This window comes from Micromys minutus (assembly GCF_963924665.1).
Source record: "Micromys minutus genome assembly, chromosome: 1".
Classification (NCBI taxonomy): Eukaryota; Metazoa; Chordata; class Mammalia; order Rodentia; family Muridae; genus Micromys; species Micromys minutus.
In genome coordinates this window covers 23,670,990-23,695,410 of record NC_137969.1, presented here as the reverse complement: position 1 = coordinate 23,695,410, position 24,421 = coordinate 23,670,990, and the positions used below count along the sequence as shown (strand labels likewise).

Genomic DNA, 24,421 nt, shown 5'->3' with positions numbered 1-24,421 from the left:
ACAGAGAGACAGAGAGACACAGAGAGACAGAGAGAGATTGGAGGTGTGTGGAGAGGCTGATACAGGGCCCAGCAGGACTGTTCACAGAAGACCATGTTGCTGGATAAAGGACTTCTCTAGAGCCCAGATGGCAGACTACCCCCCACCCCAGCTCCTCTCTCTGTGAGTTTAGGGAGCTCTAAGGGCACACAGGGCTTTCTGCCCCAGCTTACTCACTGGCCAAGTGATGGCTTCACTGTTGATGGGGAGGCGGGACAGGTCCGGGGAGATCCCCAGCCTAGATTCAGAAAATGGGTGCTCCTTCGCTGAGACTCTCCCTTGCTCCCTGTGCTGTGACCTTTCTAATGCCCCTTAGGTCTCTAACCTCGCTGAGAGCTAGAGAGCCAGTGGGCACTAGTAAAGGCGCTTGTCACTCTCCGGGGGGGGGCGGGGGGAAGAGAGTAGCTGGGGTGATTTGGGGTGAGGCACAAGAAGCGAAGGAGCTGCGCAGCTCCCTCCTACGCAGCTCTCGGCCTCCAAACTCCAGATGCCAGTGTTCCAGAAAACTTTCCAGGCGGTTCGCACTGAGCATGCTCCGCGGTGGGGCGGTCCTGGGGTCCGGAAGCTCCGCGACTCTGCGGGGCCTGTGTGGGGTCTGCAGCCACCAGATGGGGGCGACGGGTCCCACGGACCCCACAGGCGCGGGGAGACGAGCCACGTGGGTGCTGGCTGGGAGTATCCTGGCCGCGGCCCTGGTACTGGGCGCAGGTCCGCGTGCTCTTCCACCTTCCTTCCCTGCCCTGGGCCCAGGGTCGCCATCCTGGCGCGGCCCAGCAGGACCCCGGGCAAGTTCACAGGTAAGGAGAGCTGCTCTGTGTCTGTCTACATCCTCTGAAAGAGTCCTACTCTGAGGGGCACGAGATCAAGTAGAGGGAGAGGCTGAACTTCCTACTTGGTGATGCTTCTAGGTGCATTCTGCATGTACCATGGCACTTCAGAACCGGTGTAGCCTCGGGCTTGGTAGCTTTGGTGACCACAGGCTTGTATGGGTTTGAATCTAGATCTGCACCATAGGAGTTACATGTCTGAGAGCAACTCACTTCTTATGTCTTCCTTTCTCATTGGAGCCCAAGTGATCTGAAGTCGCTGTTCGTTAGGTTAGCTTAGTTAAGGTCTATAGGGGTGGCGGTGTGGTGAGATTGCCGAGAGACTGGGTAGATTTGTATCTGCCTCCAGCCTCCTTGGTGGAGTAGACCACTGGCCCGGTTTGTGTTTCTAGCTTTGGAAAAGCACAGGGTCTCCGCTATCCCATAAGCCTCTCTCTGCAAGTTACTCCAGAACCCCTCCTGCCTTCTTCTCAGGACCAGCTTGCACACTCTCCTTGCTGTGCTCTGCTATGTCTGACTCTTGGCCACCCTTCTACTCGGCTTCCACCCTCCACTCTGTCGTATCTTCTGCTGGTCAGCTTTACCTGTCAGTGTGACACAATCTCGAATGACCTGGGAAGGCTGTCTCAGTGAGGGATTGCTTTAGATTACCTCTGCCTGTGGACAGGGCCTGGGGTGTCGGTGGAGGGTTCTCTTGATGTGGAAGAGCCAGCCCACTGTGGGCAGTGCCATTTCCTGGGCAGGGGGCTTTGACCTGTGTAAGAGCAGAGAAAGCAAACTTAGTACTAGGCCTGCATTCATTTGTTGCCTTCTGCTCTTAAGTGTGGCTGTGATGCGAACATCTGCTTTAAGCTCTTGTCTTTTGGCTTCCAGGCAGGAATAGGTTCTAGCTTAAAATTGTGAGCAAAACTAAACCCCTTTCTCCTGTGAGCTGCTTTTTGTCAGGGTGTTCTATCACAACAGCAGAAATGAAACATAGCATCTCTTAATCATTCTGAAGAGCGCATCTGTGCTCACTACTTCCCTGCTTCCCGTAACATGGCCCTAGGTGCAAATCCAGTTTCTGTTCCCCGGAGGGCCCTGGCTAGTGGTCTGGCTTGTTGGCACTGTCTCTAGCCTTGCCTGCCCACTCAATGCCTGTAGACCGGAGGATTCTCATGGGAGCACTCTTGCTGCAGAGACTTAGTGCATTTCTGTTCCCTTTCTGTCACTTGCTGTCTTAGATCGTTACTATAGCCCATGGATTGTGCTTTAAGCCCATTGATTGGCAGTTTCATAGGGCCATTTCCCTTACTCCTCCTGGGAAGGTGAGATACGAGTGGTCCATTTGCAGAGGACCAAAGCTTCTCTGACCCTGGCCTATGCTCTTGCTGTGGCCCCCATATCCAGAGCCCAAGACACTGGCTTCAGATCATTTTGAACATCTTCCCTCTTTGAGAAGTCCAATGTTCTGGGGTCTGGAGGAGTGCAACTGTTTTAGAGCAGGTACAATACGTTTTAGGAAGTCCTCAAGCCATCCAGAACCGGACCACTTGACTGTCATGGGTCACTCTCTCCTTGCTGGATCCTGGACTGGGCACCAGTGTCCAGGGGGCCTTAGTGCTCCGGCTGATTGTGTTGCTTGAGTCCTGTCCATAGAATTAGTGTTTCTTCACCACTCTGGGAATGTTGCACACAGTCCTTCTGTGAAGTGGGCTCTGAATATTCCTGCCTTGGACACTTACCTCTAGGAGGCCTGGGTCTAGTCATAGCTCCTAGGGCCTCGGTCCTGAAAAGGGATGGAAAGACACTCTGAACACCCTACTGAAGATGCTAATGAGATGCTTCATCTGTGGCTGCCCAAACCTTCACTATGGTGGTCTCCCTCTCTGCTTCCTCCCCTCAGTACATACATTTAAGAGTTGTGTTCTGTATGTAGGGTTGGAGAGATAAAATTTCCAATTGCCTGTTGATTAAGCACTTTGAGAGTTATCTTTCTTTTCAGTCCTTTCTTTTTTGTAAATTTTGCATTTGTTATTAGATACTCTGTATTTATATTTGAGATGTTATTCCTTTACCCCGCCTCCCTCCCATCCCCCCTTCCCCTTCATTTGCCTTCACAAAGGTGCACTCCCTCCTGATCACCCTCTCTACCCCATTGCCTTGACATTCCCCTACATTAGGAAAACATGCCCTCTTTGGACCAAAAACCTCTTCTCACATTGATGCCAGACACTGCTATCTTCAGCTACATATGTAACTGGATCAATGAGTCTCTCAAAGTGCGGACAAAGGTTGGTGTTTTACTCCATGGGAGTTTTGGAGGGTTTGATTGGCTGATAATAATGTCCTTCCCATGAGGTTGCAACTCCTTTCAGCTCCTTAGGTCCTTTCTCTAGTACCCTCACTGGGGTCCCCGAGTTCAGACAAATGGTTAGCTGTAAGCATGCTCAGCTGTATCTTTATGACTCTATCATAGTCCCCGAGGGGACATCTCTGTCTGGTTCCTACCAGTAAGTACTTCTTGGGATTAGCTATAGTGTTTGGATTTGGTGACTGCATATGTGGTGGATCCCAAGGTGAGGAGGCTTCTGAGTGATCTTTTCTTCAATCCCTGTTCCTCTCTTTGACCTTGTATTTCCTCCTGTGAGTGTTTTGTTCTCTTTTCTTAGGAGGACTGAAGCATCCCCATTTTGGCCTTCCTTCTTTTTGAGCTTCATAATGTCTGTGAATTGTTTCTTGGGTATTAGGTATTCAGAGCTTTCTGGGGCTAGTATCCACTTATCAGTGAGTGCATACCATGTGTGTTCTTTTGTGACTGGGTTACCTGACTCAGGATGATAGTCTCTAGTTTCATCTTAGGGTTTTGTTGTGAAGGGACACCATGATCATGGTAACTCTTATAATGGACAACAGTTAAGGTTCTTGAACCTTTCCAGGGGTCCACAGAGTCAGGGTTTTCTACTCATTTTCTCAGAAGTGACATGGCATGAAAGAGTTCGCACAGAGGCAGAGTTGAGAATTCAGATGTAGCTATTAATTCAGACACAGGTGACTTTGCCAAAGTATAAAATGATGCCATTTTGACTTTTTCTTTTAATTTGGGAGTGCTAGTGATTTTCATAAAAATCTCTTAGTTATATTCCTTTAGAATTCTTATTCCTATTTTAAAATTGGATATTTGGCTATTCTGCTCTCTTCTAAATAAGTCTTTCTGTGGTGCAGGAGACACGGAGTAAATGCTGACTAATGGATTCCATATAAACCAAAGTTTTTCAGTCCTTGTTAATAGCGTGTAAAGAATCACGAAGACAACAAGTTTAGGAGCCACTGTTTCCTAACGACCCCTGTCTGGTTCCCTAAGGTTTGGGGATGAAATAAGCCAACTCCTCTTTGAAACCAAAGTATGTGTCTCAGAATGAGGCCTGCTCCTCACATTCATGCTTTTACTTAAAACATGATGCAACTGTACAGCCTGGCTGGAATTCTAAATTGAATGTGTGTGTCTGAGGGAGGTGAAAAGAATGGGAGAAGAAATGGAGCTAGGAAGAGTGAGGCAGAGAGGGGAGGGGATGGGAGAGACTCCACCTTGGTGCTGTTAGACATGTTATAGTTCTGTCTCCTTGTTGTTATTACACTATATCTTTGTTGTTACACTGTATTTTTTGTTGCTTGTTGTTACACTGTATTTTTGTTGTTTTTACTGGTTTGTTGCTGTTTGTTATATTGTATCTTTACTGATATAATGCATCTTTGTTGTTACACTATCTTTGTTATTGTTACACTGTATCATGATTGTTGCTACACTGTATCTTTCTTGTGTACTGTTGTACTGTATCTTAGGCTTTTTTATTACTGTGATAAAACCACCATAACCAACAGCAGCTTGAGCAAAAAGGGTTTATTTGGCTTATGCTTCTACATCATAGTTCACCACCGAAGAAAGATAGGAAAGGAATTCAAGCAGGGCTGGAACTTGGGGCAGGAACTGATGTAGAGGCCATGGAAGGGTGCCTCTTATTGGCTTGCTCAACATTGGTTTGCTCGGCTGATTTTTTTGTAGAACCCAGGAACACCAGCCCAGGGTGGTACCACTCACCTTTCTTGTGGCTGAATCTTATGGAAGCATCCTTTAAATTGAGACTCCCTCCTACCTGATGACTCTAGCTTGTGTTAAGGTGACATAAAACTAGCCAGCATATCACCACCCCTACATTGTTGTTGCTCCTACACTGTATTTTTGCTGTTGTTACTCTGTATCTATGTAGTTGTGGTTGTTACATGGCATCTTATTATAGTTTCAGATTGTTTTGTCTCTCTGTGAAGGAAAGCCATCCTCAAATGCTTCTTGAGTCCTGTGGAGAAGAATAGGGGTCTCTGGAGCTTTTTAAATCCCCACTTCTTCTTTAATGGCTGGAGTCTTCCAGGACTCAGTGCTTCGCTCTCTCTTCCAGGGACTGGTATGAAACTGACCATCCAGCCCCTGACAAGCCCAAGTTCTATTTTCAGCAGAGCCTTTGTTGACCTCCTGGGTGGACATGACTGTCTGTCAAATATCCCCTCCCAGGCCTGAACTTGTGCACTCCACTTTTCTGGGCAGACTGCCTGCCTTGGGCCCTCATATTGACCTCGACTTTGGCTTTATCTTTCTGTGTTCTACATCCCATCCACTGGCAGGTTCTCTGTTTCCGAACATGCTAACAGTTTTCCCTGTTTATGAGGATGGCTTGGTCTCATTACCATCTATTCCTTGTATCAGCTCTCTTATCCCTCCCTGCCTTTGCTGACCATCCTATTTCACTTGGCAGCGCCTCCTCTCAACTCCTCTTGCTTCAAAGCTTGTCAGTGCTCCTGGAAGAAATCAGATCTCCACTGTGACTTGGAAGTCTCTTCCGGATTAATTCTTACCACACCCCCTCATCTCCTGTGTATGTCCTAAGTTTCTCTGTTTGCACACTTGGCCTCTGTGTAGTTCCTTGAAGATTCTAGCCACCTTCCCATCCCGGGGCCTTTGTACATGCTGCTCTTTGCCTGATTTATCCTCCCCTATAGATTTCTATGGGCCCCCCATTCCTTCTCCAGGTGGTCACAGGGTCACAGAAACCTCCCCATGTGATTAAGAGCTTCGACTCTCACAGGTATGTGCACAGTTGCCATCCCAGTGCTTAGGAGGTCAGATTAGGAGGGTCAGGATTTTGTCATCCTCATTTAGAGTCAGCCTGGGCTACACGAGCTCCTGTCTCAAAAGCCAACCAAGCAGACAGAAAACAAACCATATCACTCTGTCCCTCTGTCGCCCATTATTCCTCTCCCTATACACGCTGGCTAGTTTTAACTACCAGCTTATCACAATGTGGAGTCACCTGAGAAGGAAGTGAGGCTCTCTACATTAGGGTGGCCTTTGGGACATCTGTGGGGGATTGTCTTGATTGCTAAGGTGGGAAGATGCTCTGTGGATGTGGGCAGCACTAGCCTGTGGGCTGGGCACCGAGATGAGTCAGAGTGAACAGAGCTGACGGGGCAGCAGCAGCGGATGGCCTGAATTAGTTCAGTTCTCTCTCCTGTTTGTGATGTGATGTGAACAGCTCCTTGGGGTCCTGCCTTGACTTCTCTGAAGTGACACATTGCAACCCGGAGCTCATCCTAAGCCATACAAACCCCTCTCATGCTTTCCATCAAGATGTTCATCACAGCAAGCCTCCCTGACTACTTTCTAGTATTCTGTTTATATAGTATACAAGCAGTGTATTGTATACAGGGTGCTGTATATATGTGCATATGTTGTGTATGTGTATATGTATATGTTACATAATATAAACAATGCTATTTATGCATTGCATATTATTGGGTTTTTTTTTTTTGCACTTTTCTTAAGTTCCCTGAGGACATACATACATGGAGATTTCTCAAAGCAACTAACCGCAGGCATCTACTGTGTGTCTTCATACCTAGATCCTGCCTAACTCCTGGTCTGGAGCAATCACCAGTTTCTCAATACCTTTACTTCTAGTACTGACTCTCAGTCCAACGTTCTTTGGTTGCACGGGGGTGATTTTTATAGTTTCCAGTGAAGAATGTTGCAGAAATGATGGTGGTGGTGACACAGCCATCACAGGGACAGGAAGAGCCCGCTCACTCCCTGGGTCGCTGTATGAACCATCCTGTGCTAACTGCTCTGTGTACACTGTCTAGTTTAACTCTTCAGAGCATGACACAAAAGGTGTGGTTTGCCCTCTATTATTACAGAGACTGTGGTCATGATGTGTGCAGTTGCTGGGAGCATGCTCAATAGACCTCGCACCCTGGGCTTTTGCTCCAAAAGGCTTAGTCCCATAAGGAAGTGCTTTGTGGACCTGGACATAAAGGCTCAGGACCAAGTGGGCATCTGTCCCTTCCTGTTGCTCTGCTACCTGGGTGCATTGGCTGCTAGCTCCATGTTGCTTTTGAAATGTGAAATGCAGAGTGTTCTTAAGGGTCCCTGTGACTGGAGGTGACAGGGACAACTCCATCAAGCTTAGTCCTTCTGTGCAAAGACCCTATAGTACCAGTGGGCTGTAAGAAGAAAGTGTAAGGTTGGTGTGGGAACTGGGTGTGCAAGTCAGCCATTCATTAAGGATGCCTAGGTAGGCCCTCCGGGGCTAGGCTCCATCATGAGAATATGACACCCCAAGATCAGTCTCCATTATCTCAGCTGGAGGAAGAGAGTAAGTAATGGTTGAGGTGGGTATGTGGTATAGCAGTGGGGGTTGGGGAGTCACACAAAACAGGCAACATGAATGGGAGCAGATGTGGCAGGCACTGTCCACAGGTGCCAGGAGGGTGTTTGGGGAGCTGCCAGATGGGCAGAGGCCCACATGAAATGGAGAGAGGAGCTTTCTGGTGAGGCTCTGCTATTCTGAGCAGTTGTCCCAAGTACCATGTTCTGATACAGACAAGAAAGGCCTAAATCAGTGCACTTTTCAAATTTGTTAGTGGGAATATCTGACTGACGGGATCAGATGGAGATAAGGGAATGGATTGGCTATTAAGGAGGCTAATGATTGTCCCAGATCATTTGAATCTGAACTTGCAATGTCCCAACTCTCCACAGTCAGGGACTTGCAGATGGATCAGACAGTTCCGTAGAATCCTTGGTACAGACTGGCTTCTCCCCCTGCCCCACAGGGAACTTCAGTGCCATGTAGCACTGGAGAGTCAATGCATGGGTAAAGAAGGCTGTCCTGATAAAGTCCTAGACAGAAAGGAACACAACAGGAACAGCAAGAAAGGCCACTGGTGTCCTAAAGTGGCAGAGAATTTGTATTGCATCCCAACTTCTGACTGTGGTCTAAGTCATCCCCAAGAAGACTTCATCCAAGGATTCCTTCTGTCTCACTTCATTACAGCCAAGTCCACACCTGTCACCCAGCACAAAGCTACATCACAGCTTCACTCACTGTAGCATTGTGCACTGGCTCCTTCTTGATGAGTCACCTAGACATGGGTGTTTGTTACAGTTGCGTGGAAAGATGCAGACACTCACCTGCTGGCAGCTACCAGAACCAGACCTGGCCTTGGGTCCACTCGGTTCTGGTCCATAGCTTCTTGGTCTAGTGCATAGCAACCAGGGGCAAAGGGTTTAAGTGCAGCACAGGCAGGATCGTTACTGGGCACAAAGGATGAGAGAAGTTACCTAGTTACCCCGGTCTAGAAGCCCAGTGTGGATGGAAGAGAGGGCTGATGTAAGGTTTGCTCAGGTCATTGCTTGGATATGGCACACTGAGGAGATCCATCCAGTGTTGTTCCTCTCCCTCCTCCTCCACCACCACTACCACACACCACATACTGGGAAGAGCTGGAACCTTCTAGGGCCCAGTGGAGTACACAGCCTCAACTGGAGTCAGCTGGAACCAGATTTTACCCCTCATTTTGGCTAAACAAGCTTCCTGGAAGTTTTCAGATGGTCACCTTTTGGAGAGGGAGTTGAGGTTCAGAGAGGCTGAGTGACTTGTCCAAGGACACACAGTAGAAGTAATTATGTGGTTATACCTAGAACACATCTATCTGGACTTCATATCCTGGGTTTTATCTCCCATTCTGATAACTGGCTACATCGGGCGCTGACAGGAATAAGCTATGATTCATGTTAGGACTCCTCCTTCCTCCAGGCCTCGATTCTTGATCCTTTTACACTATTTAAATGAAATATTTCCAGTCCCCGAAAACTGTGATCAGCAGAAATAGTCCCCTGGTGTCCTTTGAAGGTTTTCTCATCTTACATTTCCATCAGACATGGAGTTTTTTTCTCGCTTTCTAAGGATTTCTTTTTGTGTGTTTTATTGTAGTACAGCGAAATTTCAAGAGAAGCCCAAGGTCCCTCAGAGAACGGAGTGATATTTCAGAAATGTTCACTGGTAAGTGTCCAGAGGAGAAAATAATTGGATTTGTCCCCCCAGATCTCCGATGTCATCATGTATTTAGGAACTAGTGAACAGTAGGCCTGGCAATGAAGAGAACAGGAGGCCCGAGCTTACATGGCCTCACTAGGTTTGTTGGCGCAATTTGGTTAGAAGTCATTGTTGGAACCAGCACACAAAGATATAAACTAACTATCCAGATAGATAGATTAGACCCATAGAAACCCTTAAAAATAATCATAATAACCTTATCAAGCTAGAGATGTGCCAAGAGAAAGATTCACACAAATAAAAGAAGTCATTATTGGTAAGATCCTAGTGGTCAGAGCAGAGATGAATGGATGTTATGTTTATCACACATGATGAACAGGGATATGATACTTGGTGTTCGTGTGTGTGTGTGTGTGTGTGTGTGTGTGTGTGTGTGTGTGTGCATGTGTATGTAGAGGCCAGAGGAAGATGTCAGGTACATTCCTTAATCACAGCCCCCCTTGTCTGCCAAGAGAGGAACTTTTACTTGAACCAGTGCTCAATAGGGAAGCTGGTCTAGCTAGTCAGCTTGCTACAGGGAGCTCGTCTCTTCTTGGCATCTTCCAGTCCTGGGGTTGATGTTTTTCTAGCAATCCTGTGAACTGGGGAGCAGGCCTTTAACGGCAAGGCCTTTGAAATGAAGGGAAACCAGATTCAAACCTAGCAAGTCATACATATGATGGGGCTGAACCCGGGGAAAGAAGGAGAGAAGACCAGTCTGGAAGAGGGGAAAGCAAATGACCCTCAAATCTCTGGCTGTGGAGTCAGGGTGCATGTTTAGTGACGCAGGTAGAGCTGACATTTGTTCTATTTTGGAACATCAGGTGCCAATGACTCCATCCCGACTAGGTTTGGTACTCAGGAGATTCCTCAGAGGAAGAAATGAGAAAAAGGTGTCTCTAAGTAGCAGTGTGGTAAATGATGGTCAACACAACTCTCCCCACTGTCACATCAGGTGGGGCCTGATGGAGTCTGAGATCCTCTTCAAGGCTTATGGGTCATCCTAGGAAGCCAGGCTGACAGGGGCCTGCCCTCACCCGTGTCCCCCTGTCTTAGGTGTCTGGACAGAGCGAATCACCGACTGTACAGGTACAGCTCTCAGTGAACAACACCAGGACACCCACGTCAGCCAACCTTTCAGACCTGCTTGTGCTTGATGAGATCACTGGCCTCACTGTGAAGGAGTCGCCTGGAAATAAGACTCAGAACGGAATCCAGACGTTCAGAAAGAGGTTTCTGCAAGGTAACTACAGATGCTTCGCGCCACCCCAGGCTGTGTGGCAGACTGTCTTACCTGTGTTTCCCTCGAGAGGACCACAGTAGAGGTACTCTACCATGGCAAGCCACGACACTTTCCCCATCCCTGTTCCTGCTGCTGATAAATCATCCCTGTGTTTGCCACTAAAACCACAGATTTCCTACTTGCTTTAGGTAGAGGTGGGGCTGAAGAAGAAGTACCAGGCATTTTAAGATCCAGTCTCGGTTTTATCCTGACCAGCTTCAGTCTATGAATTACACTGAGTCCATGACGTGTCAGTACCTCATAGTGACCCTTTTCACCCCGTGGACCAGAATTACAGGAAAATGGACAGGTCTTTCTGAGTTGTTCTGGGCCAACAACACAAATGACAGATTGTCATCATCTCAGAATCACGATCGTGAACTATTTAGACAAGGACACCCATGTGTGAGCATTGTTCACTGATGTGTTATGAGATTTCCATTACTGTCACGAAATCTGAGCTAAGTGTTTCAGGAAGGGGAACGGTTCATTCTGGTTCTTAGTTCTAAGAAACTTCAGGCCTCATTGCTTTGGGCCTGTGGTGATGGCAACATGTGACCACAGAGCAGTTTGTCTTATTATCATGTAGAACCGAGGAAAGAAGAGAGCAGTTGGGGTTCCCTGATTCCTTCTGAGGTTATACTCTGTTGCCTGGGGACTGTCTGCCTTTGAACAGTTCACCCACCTTCCTGGCAATAGTCCCGCAGACCTCAGAGCAGGTCTTAAACCCTCAGGCCTTTGGGGACAATCCAAAGCCAGAGGGTAGCCATAGTGTGGACTGCTGGCTTCCCCAGGGTCTTCCTCAGTTGAGCTATCCCTGATTGACTAGTTAACTTTAGAGCCATCATTTCTCTCAGGAGATTGGAGATTCCTTTCTTGTTGGTATCTCATGTATGAGTGAAAAACCCGAAGCTGGGTGGGTGAGGAGCTTGCCCAAGGCCACGGGCAGCAGCCATGCTGAGATGGAAGCAGGCAGCCTGATTCTCATCAGCCTGGGTACCTACTATAGGCTGCAGCTCTTCATCTGACCACACCCACTTCTGGTGTCTGGCCCACACTGCTAAACATTGCTCACTTCGCCCTTTAGCTTGGATGGACGCTCTAAACCTTTTAACACCGAGCTCTCGACAGAGGCTCGCGGAGCCGTTCACAGCCAGCGAACTGATTGGTGGCTCTGGTTTAAACGAGGTTCTTAAATTTTCCTGTCCCGGCTAAGCCACGCCAGAGCTCTCCTTTCTGCGATAGAGGAATGGATCTCCCAACTGATTTCTATGTGGATGTTCAGAGAACAGCACAGGGGTGTGAGCAGGGCTCAGGCAGTCTGGGATTTCTCCAGCCGGGCAGCCTGTCTCTACGGCTTCTAGAAAACCCCTGAACAGTTTGGACTTCAGAGATCCTGTGCATCTTGGTGCCTCAGAGTGTGACTAAAGTGGGCTGAGTGAGGTCATATGACATGGCCTTTAGCTTAGTCAAGGCCTGGCCTTGGCCACTGCTGCCCTCTCAATGCCCTCCCCAGCTATGGGCCTCACTACTTACACTACTTACCCCTTGCTTTCCAGTATCTTTCATTTCATGGCTCTCATTCCTGTTGGGTCATGTCTGTCCTGACCCTGTCCCCCAGGTGGTACTGTGTGGTCCCTCTGTCCCATTTATAATATACACATCTCTAGACCATGGGGATTGGTCTTAGGGTTACCTCTCCGGGAAGTTCTACTTGATTTCCAACTCCAAACTCCCCTCCCACCTCCAATGCCCCACAGAGACATTCCCTTGATTGTCCCTATTCCAGCCATGCCTCACCATGAGTACTAAGTAAATTCTGCTCCTTTCACCTGCAGCAAGCAAGGTGCCATCCACTGGGCAAGGTCAGGGTCACAGTGATGTAGAGACATCAACACAATCCAGCCTGGCCTGTGGGAAGTGACCTGGGTTTGTAGACACTGTGTCTTCTTTTGATTCTTGGGGCCATTTTCTCCTGTTTACTCCTGTTTACTCCAGTTTACTCCAGGCTTTTGCTCTGTCCAGGAGGCTGTGTTCCCTGGGAACACAGTCCACGACACCTGTTCCTGAGCTCACCCGACCGGTGCACAATGGTGACTTTCAAGTTAGGAGACAGGGTACCCAGCATCCAACCACTGACTGTGACATCAAATGGCCAATCGGACTCCAGTTTCCCGCCTTTCAGACTCCATTACCATCATCATCCTTTGACTAGCCCCTTTTATTTATTCTTAAAAAGTATAATTTAGTCTAGCTGAGAGCTAAGTAGTATTTACTTACTACCTGGTTGGTCTCAGTCAGTGTGTCTTGCACGTCACAAAAAAGAACAGATTCCTTATGTTAAACCTCAACACCCTCTGGGCCCACATGCAGGAATGCTCTGGGTGTAAGGACTATGGTCTGTAATGGTGGCTGAGACTGTCTTCCCTTTCTCAATGTCTTAGCTTTTGTCCTCATGAGAAACCGAAGTGGACATGTTGATTTTCCAGAACAAACTGATTCCCAGACTCCATATGCATCCCGCCTGCTTTCTACGCAGGGGTCTTGCTGTCTCTAAGCTAACCATCCCTCGGCTCTGTAACCCACCTTCTGGACTGGCACTCTCAGGGACTGAGGGTTCTGCTTTCTGTGTGTGGAGCTCCCGTGAGAGCTCAGAGGAGTGTGCTGCAGACCGAGAAAGGGCCCGAGAGACCAGCCTTGCTTCTTTCCAGAAGAGTGTCTGCTTGTGGCTGGGAGGCCTTGAGCAAATTCTAAAATACTCTCCCAACCGGATCGCTCCCAGAATTCCCTGGAGTGTTTGAAATCCCGAAGCTTCTCTCTGGGGATCTGGGCTTGTGAGCAGCTGTAGCAGGTACAGGGTTGCAGGGGCCAGGGTTGTGGGTAAGCCAGGGGAAAAGGCTACTTAGGAATGTGGCTTGGTGTGGGGATGCCTGTCCCGTTCTTGACCCATGCTTGCTGTCTCTGAGCAGTGGGAGAGTGCTACTCTGTCAGCTACGTGGCCTCGCTGGACCCCACAGCCCTTGGGATTGGAGACAGCCTGGATCTTCCTGCCCAGCTCATCTTTCAGAGCCCCCCACAGGTAACCCTGTCACCCTTGCTTGGGACCTGGCACTGCACTGGATGGGTGCTTGAGTATACTGACCACAAGAGCATAGGAACAGTTCTTTCTTCCTTTCTCCCTCCCTACTTCTCTCCTTCCCTTCCTTCTGTCCCCTTTCCCTAACCAAGCAGATGGATGTCACCTTCCATGTTCCATAGAAGTTAATTTTATTCTCCAGCCACCTTTGGGTTCGATGTGGCTCCCGTTTTACAAATGAGACAGCCGAGTCACACGGAGATGAACATCTTGCCTGAGTTTGGACTGGCAGCACTGCCCCAACCCAATTCTCCACAGAGAGCCGTGCCCCTTGGCCCTCAGGACATGGTTTTGAGTTGCCACACTCTCCTGAAGTGTAGCTGGAGTCCTAGTCCCACTGTTTCTTGAAGAGGCTTTAGAAGTTGGACAAATCCTACGTTATCCAGCAGCCAGGGGTCTGTTACAACTAAATTTAGGTGTGTGAGTTGGACATGGGTCAGACTCCACGTGACTGAAGCATTTCTTCTCTCTCTTCCCCAGAACAGAACTCAGCTAAAAGCCCACTTCACCATCACAGTGCAAGAAAAGATAACGGTAAGACAATGTTCAGGTCTATCCTGGTCTCATGCCCACCGAGACTCCATCATCCACATGGATGTGGGGCCTGACCTCAGGGCCAAGGAGAGGTGCTTGCCTCAGGTCTCACATCCTTGCTAGGCAGGGGTCTTAGACCCTGTTGAGTTCTAAGACGAGTTCTCTTGGTGACCTTCTGGGATGGTTAAGTCTGAGGGTCAACCGGCTGTTATTAGAATTATCATGAGAGTTATATTTATCTGTGTTGCTTCAACAAAGCATTGGGGCCAGGGTAGCACAGAGGAGAAAGAGTTTATTTCAGGTTATTGTTCCAGAGGGATGAGAGTCTCTAATGGCAGAAGACTGCAGGACCAGGGAACTAGAAGATGCTATCTTCATCCACACACACAAAGCAAGCAGATGCAGCCTAGGAATTCTCAAAGTTCACCCCACCCTGGGATGTGGTTCCTCCAACAAGGTCATACTTTCTAAGGGTTCCACAATATTCCCCCAAACAGTGCCACTGATTGGGGACCTCATATACATGGCCCGTGAGGAAATTTCTTACTCACGCTGCCACAAGAAACAAACCTCTTGGCATGTATGTGAGGAAGTTTCTAGATTGAGTCAACTTGGGTGAAACATCTATTTTAAATGTGAGTACCATCCCATGGGGCTGGGGACAGCTTGTCTTCCTAGATTATAGCAGGATGCTGTAGTCTGTAGGCAGCCTTCCTGCCTCTGATGTTATCTTAGTCAGGGTTTCTATTCCTGCACAAATCATCGTGACCGAGAAACAAGTTGAGGAGGAAAGGGTTTATTCAGCTTACATTTTCACATTGCTGTTTATTACCAATGGAAGGCAGGACTGGAACTCAAGCAGGCCAGGAAGCAGGAGCTGATGCAGAGGCCGTGGAGGGATGTTACTTACTGGCTTGCTTCCTCTGGCTTTCTCAGCTGCTTTCTTATAGAACCCAGATCTACCAGTCCAGGAATGGCCCCACCCACAATGGGCTGGGCCCTCCCCCTTGATCATTAGTTGAGAAAATGCCTTACAGCTGGATCTCATGGAGGCATTTCCTCAACTGAGGCTCCTTTCTCTGTGACAACTCCAGCTTGCGTAAAGTTGACACAAAACCAGCCGATGTTCACTAGGAATCTATTTCCTTTTTGCTTGGCCATGGGACTCTTCCTCGCACATACGCAGTCATCTGCATTGAACAAATGTGACTCACTCTGTTGGTTAGTCAGTCTTCTCCAGGAGTGGGGAGGAGGGATGGAGAGAGAAGGAGGGAGGGAGAGAGAGGAGAGACTTTACATTGTGTACTGGCTCACATGGTGATGAAGGCAGAGAAGTCCCTGCATTGACAGCCATGTCACATAGTCCAAGTTGGAAGTGCTCAGGCCTGGGTTGCTGATGGTGTGACTCATCTTAGGATACTAGTCTGAGAACCTAGTACTCATTGGTGTGTGGCCTACAATCTTAGGCAGAAGAATCTTGAATTCTGTGATCCATGACACAGACAGGAATGTGTCTCTGCATCAGGAGACAGACAGGCAGATGCTTATTTTCTGTGGATTTGTTCCATTCTGGCCCAGCCAACTTGGTAGCACCTGTATATACTCACATGGAGCAGGTCTGGGTGCTGTCCCAGTCTACCGGGTGGGTTTGGGGGGCCTCCTAACCACATTCATATACTGGGTATATCTTTCTGTTTTGACTCACCTGCTATCTCCCTGGGATGCACCTTAACCCCATCAAGCTGTGACCAAACTACACAGAGACACTCCATACTTCCTTAGCATCTCAGGTCTCCTGAGCAGCTTTTTGGCAGGGGCTTGTGGAAGAGATTCCACCATTAAATCACCTTATTTCAGAGAGGGGGAAACTGAGGTCATGTAGTTTGCCAAAGATCCCACGTTTAGAATGGCATGTTCTCTGAGGCCACCCCTAGGCTTGGTGACCCCAGAAACTCGGAGTTGGTCTTATGGCTCTGACTGAACTAGTAAAAGGTGACTTATCCATCAGCTTGTTGGGACCTAGGATCACTTAAAAGATACCCTGTTGGGCATGTCTCTGAGTGCTTCTCTAGAGAGATGTAACCCTGCAAGTAGCTGCTGGCCCTCTCCATATGCTGGGGGCTTAGGCTGAGGAGAGATCAGGCTGAGCAACAGTGTTCATTTCTCTCCGCTTCCTGAATGTGGATGTGCTATGAGCAGCTGCCCCTCACTCCTACCGCCACGCCTTCCTGCCCTGGTAGACTGAACCCTGAATGACGCTCTTCCTCCGTAAGTTGCTTTGTCAGGTGTTTGGTCATAGCAAGGAGTAAAGTGACTTATCCAGCCACACAGTAAAGTTAGGCAAGGGGACAGGTGGAGTCTAGAGAAATTCCTCAGTGACCTTCAGGTCCTCCCCAGGGGACTCCCCAGCAAGGAGTCACAGATGGCTTCTGTGAACATTGTTTAGGGGCTAAGTGCTACACAGGTACCCTGTGCCTGGCTCACACCAATTCCTGACTCCAGGAGGAGGCAGGTGGTTTCTGATTCCAGGTATTCTGGTACCAAACCCTCCAGCTATATGGTGATGGTCAGCACGCCCTAGGGGCCCAAGTCCCGATCAGAAGAGATGGAATTAGCAAGCTTGCAATTCAGTGGGGGCAGTTAAGGATGGAGATTATGGTTTTCTTTGTCTGAGAGTTCCAAAGGAAGGAGCCTGGTCTAATTTGTTCTGTGTCCCCTGGTAGTTGACAGTCATTCAGTAAATATCTCTTGATTGAGTTGATTGTCAGCAGTGATGATTACCAGTCAGTTTAAGAGGTGGCAAAAGCCCTCATGATCGTGAAGAATATTCTTTTAATGAATATGCTCCACCTCCTAAGGCGTAGCCCTTCCACGAGATTGGGAAGGGGCCTTCTCCAGGGCTCAGGCTGTCTCTCACCTATACACTGCCTTTGGGAAGGAAGGAGGAGGTACAGGCTGCAGGCTGCCCCTCACCAGATAACCTCTGGTAACTGCTCAAGGATCTCTGTGCATCGGAGACATGGGGCACGTGAACATGAGATGCCACAGTATTGTGGGTATAGCAGGCTTCGCAACCTCATGGTCTGTTGTACAACCTGACTCCTCCCTGTTCGTAGGTGACCCTCAGCACTTTCTAGCCTGTCTGGGACTCAACTTTTCCAGACATAAAATGAGAACCAGAAACATAGACATCCATCCAGGCAAATGGGTTGGTTAGGTTATGCAGAGCACTGTGTTTCTTTGAGTCTGTGGACATCAACATCAGCACCTGTTCCTGGTGTCTTTTTTTTTTTTTTTTTTTTTTTTTTTCATGTGGCAACAGAGCAACAGCAACATGCCAGTGTGATCAGTCAGAAGGACTGTTGCCATTGTGGTGTTGTACCTGGGGAGCTGCACTGGTACTGGAAGCATCTATGAGGCTCAGTGGCATTCTAGTGACTGAAGTCTGCTGCTCCGAGCCATAGGGTTACGCTAATGTTGAGTATAGGACTGACACAACCTCCCTCAGGTTTCCTGGGGAGAAACCCTTGACTCTGGGTGTGTTCAGCAAATCTGACCTGGACGCCTTTAGAGGTGACAGGGGATGTACCCGTGGGTGACTGGTGGCTGGAGGAATGCCAGTACTGTCATCAGACAGAACAACGGAGTGTATCAGCTTGCTCTGTGGACATCGTGCTGGAGCAAGTGGAAACTACCCTACCGCCTCTTTAATTTTTCACCTTAAGCTAACAAGGGACCTGGTTAAGGAAAACAAGGCCACGAGAAATTTCTTCTTTGTTTACTGCCCAAATCCCTGCCCTCATCTTGCTCCTGGTGAGGAGAGTCTCTGAGAGTATTCCATAGTGCCGGACGTGAACTGCAGGTCTTGGATTCCTCCAGACTCGCCTGCTGCTTGTGGATTGGGCACTACCAGCTGGCACGCACTTGGATGGTAGATTGCAGTGCTTGTTGGGAAGGGTCCCAGGAGACATAGAAAGGGAGAGACAGAGACATATAGAGGCACAGAGAGAGACGGAGCCACACACAAAGACACACACACAAAGACACATGCACACACACACACACAAGCATTGCAATCTGCCATCCAAGTGCCTGCCAGCTGGTAGTGCCCAATCCACAAGCATATATATATATAATATATATATATATATTATATATATATATATATATATATATAGAGAGAGAGAGAGAGAGAGAGAGAGAGCGCATATCTGTGTGTTTATGTAGTAAAGTGTTGTTTTATTAAATGGAGAGAAGATGGTGTCCTGTGTAGATTGTGTCCTGTGTAGAATTGGGGCCAAATGACTGGGTCTCTTGAAATAATGACAAGTGAATGCTCTAGTCAGACCAAAATATAAATAGATAAATTAATATATAGAAAGTCAATATGAGTAACAGTCTAGGGAATTTGAATAGAAACTGCCTGGATTTTTACTTTTAAAAACAACAGCAAGAAAGATAAGCCTGAGGATGTATTTATAGTGTACATAAAAGGCAAGAGCTGTAATATGTAAAGAGCATGTGTTAACTAACAAGAAGAGGAATTCCATAACAGGTGGCTAGCTATAAAGTGAAGATTCTCAAACATGTGGTTTTACAGGGAGCCTTTGAAACCTAGTAGATGTAGTACTATTAGCAAAACCATGAGGCTTTGAGCTGAGGTGGTGGGGTACTGTAATCATGTAACCACTATTGGTTTTTCTGCCACCTCACTTTCTAGCCCTCTGATCCTCAGCTATAGGATTCTAGTTGTCTTCCTTAGGACACTGAGTTCTTTCCTGAGGGTTTTCTTACTGAGACTTCATCAGAAAAGTTAACCCTCTCAACTTTATCAAGAGCCACTGGGACCCTTTGTTTTTCTTTCTTTTTTTTCTTTTCTTTTTTTTTTTTTAGTTTTTCTCTCAGGCATCCCTCAGAACTCAGACCAGCTCCCCTCCCCAGACGGGTTGTTTGCCCCCTGCTGGACTTCTCTGGCATCGCAGCATTGGCCTTACCCCTTTGGTTGGCACATGACATGTATTTGTTGACAAAAGAGATGTTTTGCCTAGAAGATTCCTTAAGATGATCTGGCCTATATCTTCATTTTGTCAAGAGAAAAAATCAGACGCAGAGATCCTGGGAATCAGCCATGATCACGATGCTCTACAGCATCATGGCACTGAGGAGTCTTTGATGTTCCCTGAGCCAAGCTCTGCTCTATTGGAATCAGCAAGCATCAGGGTTCTTTACCAATAACACAGATTACACAGATTTATTTAATCGTGTTTATTAGACTGGTTTGCACAAGATGGTCTATACCAACAGTTCTCAACTTTCCTAATGCTATGACCCTTGGATACAGTTTCTCATGTTGTGGTGACCTCAGGTATAAAATTATTATAGTTACTCTTTTATTGCAGTAATTTTGCTACTGTTACTAATTGTAATATAAATATCTGCTATGCAGAATATATGATATATTGACCCCTTTGAAAGGACTTTTCAGCTCTCAAAGTAATTGAGACCTACAGGTTGAGAACCACCAGTCTAGCTTGTCCAACAACAGCCATCTCCGCCCAGGGGAGGCTGAGGACCCAGTAGCTTCTCCACCTACCAGGCCGGGTACCTCAGTAATCCAAAAGTGGCTCCGAAGTGTAGAGGATTCCTGGAGTCTCTGGTCCTCAGCCCATCTTGGAAGCTGGGCTCACATGTCAGTGGAAGGTGAAGGGAGCAGCAGAGGCTGGGCCATGGCAATGGGGTGGGTGAACCTTCAAACACAGTAGATGAACTCAACCATTGAGAAAAATCCCCCAGGGCTGTGCCTAGCAGTTTGTGTCCTGGTTGATTTCGGATCTAGCCGAGTTGACAATTAAGGTGATATACCACAATGAGACTGCACCAGGACATGTGACGTATGATTGACACATTCTACAGTCAATCTGAACATTCACTCATCACTTGGAGGCCAAGAGTCACTTCGTTGTCACTGCCACCCCCTAGGTCACTGGGATGAGGGGCAGCTAGCCCCCATCCAGCCTGCTTGTTGAATATGGAGGCCAAGCAGGAGATGTAAAACTAGCTGAACCTTTTTCAGGAGAGTCCTGTGTGTCCCCTTTTCTATGTCTGGAGGGAGAGGTGGACATGTAAGGACACCGTATGTGCTTCCCCATTTTCTTCATTTGGTGGCTAGGGGGAAGTCATCATGTGTGCCCTTGTTTCCTTGTTTGGAGGAGTCAGTGGGCAGGATTACTGTGTGGTTACTGGACATCCTGAGACGTCTCTGCACCCAGCCTCTGCACACACAGGAAAGCTGAACACTGAAAGACAGCTTCCAGCCTTCCAAGCCTTCCAAGAGATACACTTATTACATAATCGAAACCAAACGTTCTAAACAAGCCTTGTGTCTTTTCAAGTGTTCCTTGAGAGGCCTTTTTGTGCAGTATCGCTCCTCGTAAATGCTATGAAGAATCTCTCAAAGGCAGGGCTGCAGCGAGCGTGTGATTACAGAGGTAGGCACAGTGAAGCATGAGTCTTTGCAAGAGGTGGGGCTGGGGGAGTTAGTGCGCTCATCCGGTGCAGGTAGTCCTGACACAGCCGAAGTTTTTCTCTTTCTGCCCAGACACCCACAGCTTAGGTTGTTTGTGTCCTCACGTCTCTCTGACTGTGGTGACTGGTGGCTGTCGTTTTTGAGGACACTTAGGGATGATGATTTGAGGCTGGATCTAACAGCCTCAGTTCTGGTTCTTGTCTTACTAGAGGGCTACTGTCACCCTGGTAGTGGGGTCTCACTGATGCCAGTCTTCCAAACAGGTCATCCAGGGCCACCATCGTCTTTTGGTTGCTCACATCCACTCTGTCATTCAGTCCTCCATCCATTTACTGTTGCCTAGATTTTTCTCTCTCCTGAGCCCTTTTCTGTACGTAGTAGTAATGGCAGCTCAGATATCCTGAGATGGCTCAGAAGTTAAGAGTACTGGCTGCTCCCCAGAGGACCCAGGTTCAAATCCCAGTATCCACATGGTAGCTCACAACTGTCTAAAACTCTAATTCCAGGGGACCTTATACCTTCACACAAACATATATGCTGTGCACATGAAATAAAAATAAATCAAGTTAACCCACCGCCCCCAAAACAGAGGTTCTAATTGATGGGGAGGTGCTTCAGGTTTTGCAGTGTGGATGCTATGTGTGTCTGTGTGCATATCTGTGTATGCATATGCATGTATGTGTGCATGAGTGTATGTGTCCATGTGCATGTGTGTATGTGTGTATGCATATGTGTACATATGTATACATGTGTGTGCATGTGTATGCATATGTATACATGTGTGTGCATGTGTATGCATATGTATACATGTGTGTGCATGTGCATGCATGTGTACACATGATAATGAGATAGAAACTTTATTGACATTGATATTATGTGGGTCAAGTATTGTGCACCTGTTACTAATATATAGTTTCAGAACATTCTCATCACTCCCAAAGTTTGAAATTCTGTACTCAGAAGCAGTCACTCTCCTCTTTTCTCTCCCAGCCTCTGGCAGCCATTCCCTTGCCTTCAGTCTCTGTGGTCTGTGGACTCTGGGTCTTTCTCAGCACCTGTATTTTGCCCCTGTTTTGTGGTACCTGGGGCTCCTCGCCTGACTGGGAAACCAGGTGGATGTAGCACAAGGGTCTCAGATTCCCTTCTTTTCTTGCAGGTTCTGCCCAGCCATGGTCTCCACGCAGCAGGCTTCATCGCAGCCTTCCTCATCTCCCTCCTCCTGACCTTGGCAGCCCTGTTCCTCCTGGCTCGGGGTCGGTGTCTGCAGGGAAGTGCGCTGTTCAGATGCCGGGTGAGTCTCTCTTCCAGGGATGCTCTGATTGGCAGTGGTTTGAGGTGAACACTCATCCTCTAGGCTGATGGGTCTCAACTCCCGACCAAGTCAGACTCCACTGGCCATCTACGGACAGATGCTTGCCTCGCTTATCCCAGGACACAAACTCAACATCAACCCTGGGGCTGGTGATGTATCTCAATGGTAAAGCAATCACCTAGCCTGTGCCAGGACACAGCATTGCCGGTAAATAAGAAAATTAATCTGCTCACTAATTAAGCAAAAGCCTCTAGGATTATTTCTTTACCTATTATCCTTAGCATACAGTTGTGTGAATTTATCAGGAAGACTGGTAGGTTGGTATGTGTGTGCAGTGTATAATGTGCCGTTAGGCATAGAGTAATGGTTAGCAGGTTTGGGGAGGGCACAGGGGAAGATATGAAGATGCTGCCCAGTGGGTGTCATGTTGGGGTAGGCAGGAGAAAAATGCTGGGCAGTTCTGTAGCACAGGGGAGCAGCCTGGTCGCCAAGAAGGTGCCGCTTCGTTCACGCTAGCTGAAGAGAGCATGTGCATTTCCTCACAGAGAAATGATGGGTGCCGGGGGTGGGTTCATCCTTTTAGGTTTCACATGTGATGTACACCAGCACTGGGCTTACTTTGAATGTAATATCTGCCTACATTTTGACAACTGTAGAAGTTTGAATGACGGTGACTGCCCCCCATAGCGTCAGATATTGAATGCTTGGTCTCCAGTTAATGGAACCGAGAAGCTATTTTACTGCGGGTGGGCTTTGAGGTTTAAAAAGCCCATACTGGGCCCCGTCTCTCCCTCTCTCTCCGCCTTTGGATCGGGACGTAAAGCTATCAGATATGGTTCCCACCATGATGACGAAGGACTAACCCTCCCAAACTGTAAGCTGGTCCCTAATGAAAAGCCTTCTTTTAAAGAATTTAGGATGGTGTCTTTTCGTGACTAGTATAATATTTCGCTGTGTGTTTGTTTGTGACGAACACTTAAATTGATTTTGTATCTGACTGATGGATGTAATGAATGGCCGCTCTACATTTCAGCACTCCGTCTGCAGGGTGGCTTTTTTCTATCCCCAGTTCAAGCCCTTTTTTCTGCTACCTGCTGAGGAGCCTCACTGTTCTGAGGTGAAGCCAGACTCCTTGGTTTGGCTTGTGACTCCCTCATGATCTGGCTTGTGCCTCATTTCTTTCCATCCCTCACCTCACCTTCTGGGTGCACACAGTGACTGGCTTTCCTAAGGGAGCCAAGCTATTTCTGCCCACTCTGACGGGCTTCCAATCTCTTCCTTAATCTTCCCTCTTGTAAGTCTTTCCTCTGCTTTAAGCATTAACCAAGCATCTTCTTGTCCTGGGAATCATTGTGGGTACTTCCTGGAAGATGGGGTCTCTCTCAGGTTCCTGCACTTGCCTTGAGAGATTCTTCTTGGGATTTTTTAGACCTAAGCCCTTTCAGCTCCTGACCTTCATTTCTGCAAGAATATATCCTGAGGCCAGATTCAATGGCACTTTCTCCCAGGAATAACACGTCCAGGGCATAGCGTGAGCAGAGGATTACTAGCAATACCAGGTGTGTCCTTGAATGCCATCAGAGACACTTGGAGCCAACCTGCCTGCGGTACTGGAGACAGGGCAAAATCAGATTCGGAGCCAATCCTCCTGAAGGCTGTAACTGTGATAGTTTCATCTCCCAGGCCTGTGTGTGCCTCAGGATGCAGCCAGCAAGATCATGTCAAGGAGGCCTCTCATGAGTTTTCCTCTGATATGGATGAGGAAGGACTTAAAAAGTTATTTTGTATGTGGACTGGGGCCAGGTGGGGTTGGCAACAGAAGGGATCGGGTGGTGGAGGAGGGAGAAAATACTAAGAGGAATGACTGGCATTGGGGAGCATTTCGGTGGAGGCGGGGGTGGGGGCAAGTTGGAAACCCAGTGCAATGGAAACTCCATTGGATCCTCAGTAGTAACCATAGCAAAGACTCCCAGTAATGGGGACAAGGAGCCAGAACTGGCCATCTGGTATAACCAGGCCGCAAGTGGAGGGGTTGAAACACCAACCCAGCCACAAAACCTTCTACCTAGAGTATTCTGGAACCTGAGCCTAGTAGAATCATCATCAAAAAGACCAGAGAGACTTTATCCGGCAACTGATGGGAGCAGATGCACAGTCCCACAGTATCCTGCCGAGGAGGGGGAGAAGGAAGGAGGAACCAGAGGGGTCAGGGACACCATGAGAACACAGCTCAGAGTAAACTGACTGAGACACATGGGGAATTGCAAAGGTATGGGAGTCTTTAGGGGTTTGACCTAGGTCCTATGCATATATTTATGGCTGAGTAGCTTGGTGTTCTTGTGGGAACCTGAACGGTGGGA

The 24,421-nt window shown here is 48.0% G+C and overlaps 1 protein-coding gene across 1 annotated transcript in view; it reads left to right on the top strand.

Annotated features, from left to right (window-relative positions):
* Positions 1-647: 647 nt before the first annotated feature.
* Positions 648-24,421, top strand: part of EVC2 (EvC ciliary complex subunit 2) — a gene marked incomplete at its 5' end in the record, with an annotated part of 81,094 nt that continues 57,320 nt past the window's right edge. The window contains 6 exons of the mRNA XM_080922750.1: positions 648-836; positions 9,170-9,238; positions 10,328-10,514; positions 13,523-13,632; positions 14,170-14,223; positions 21,906-22,040. Coding sequence (XP_080778876.1) covers positions 648-836; positions 9,170-9,238; positions 10,328-10,514; positions 13,523-13,632; positions 14,170-14,223; positions 21,906-22,040 — 744 coding nt within the window. The remainder of the gene's footprint in view (positions 837-9,169; positions 9,239-10,327; positions 10,515-13,522; positions 13,633-14,169; positions 14,224-21,905; positions 22,041-24,421) is intronic.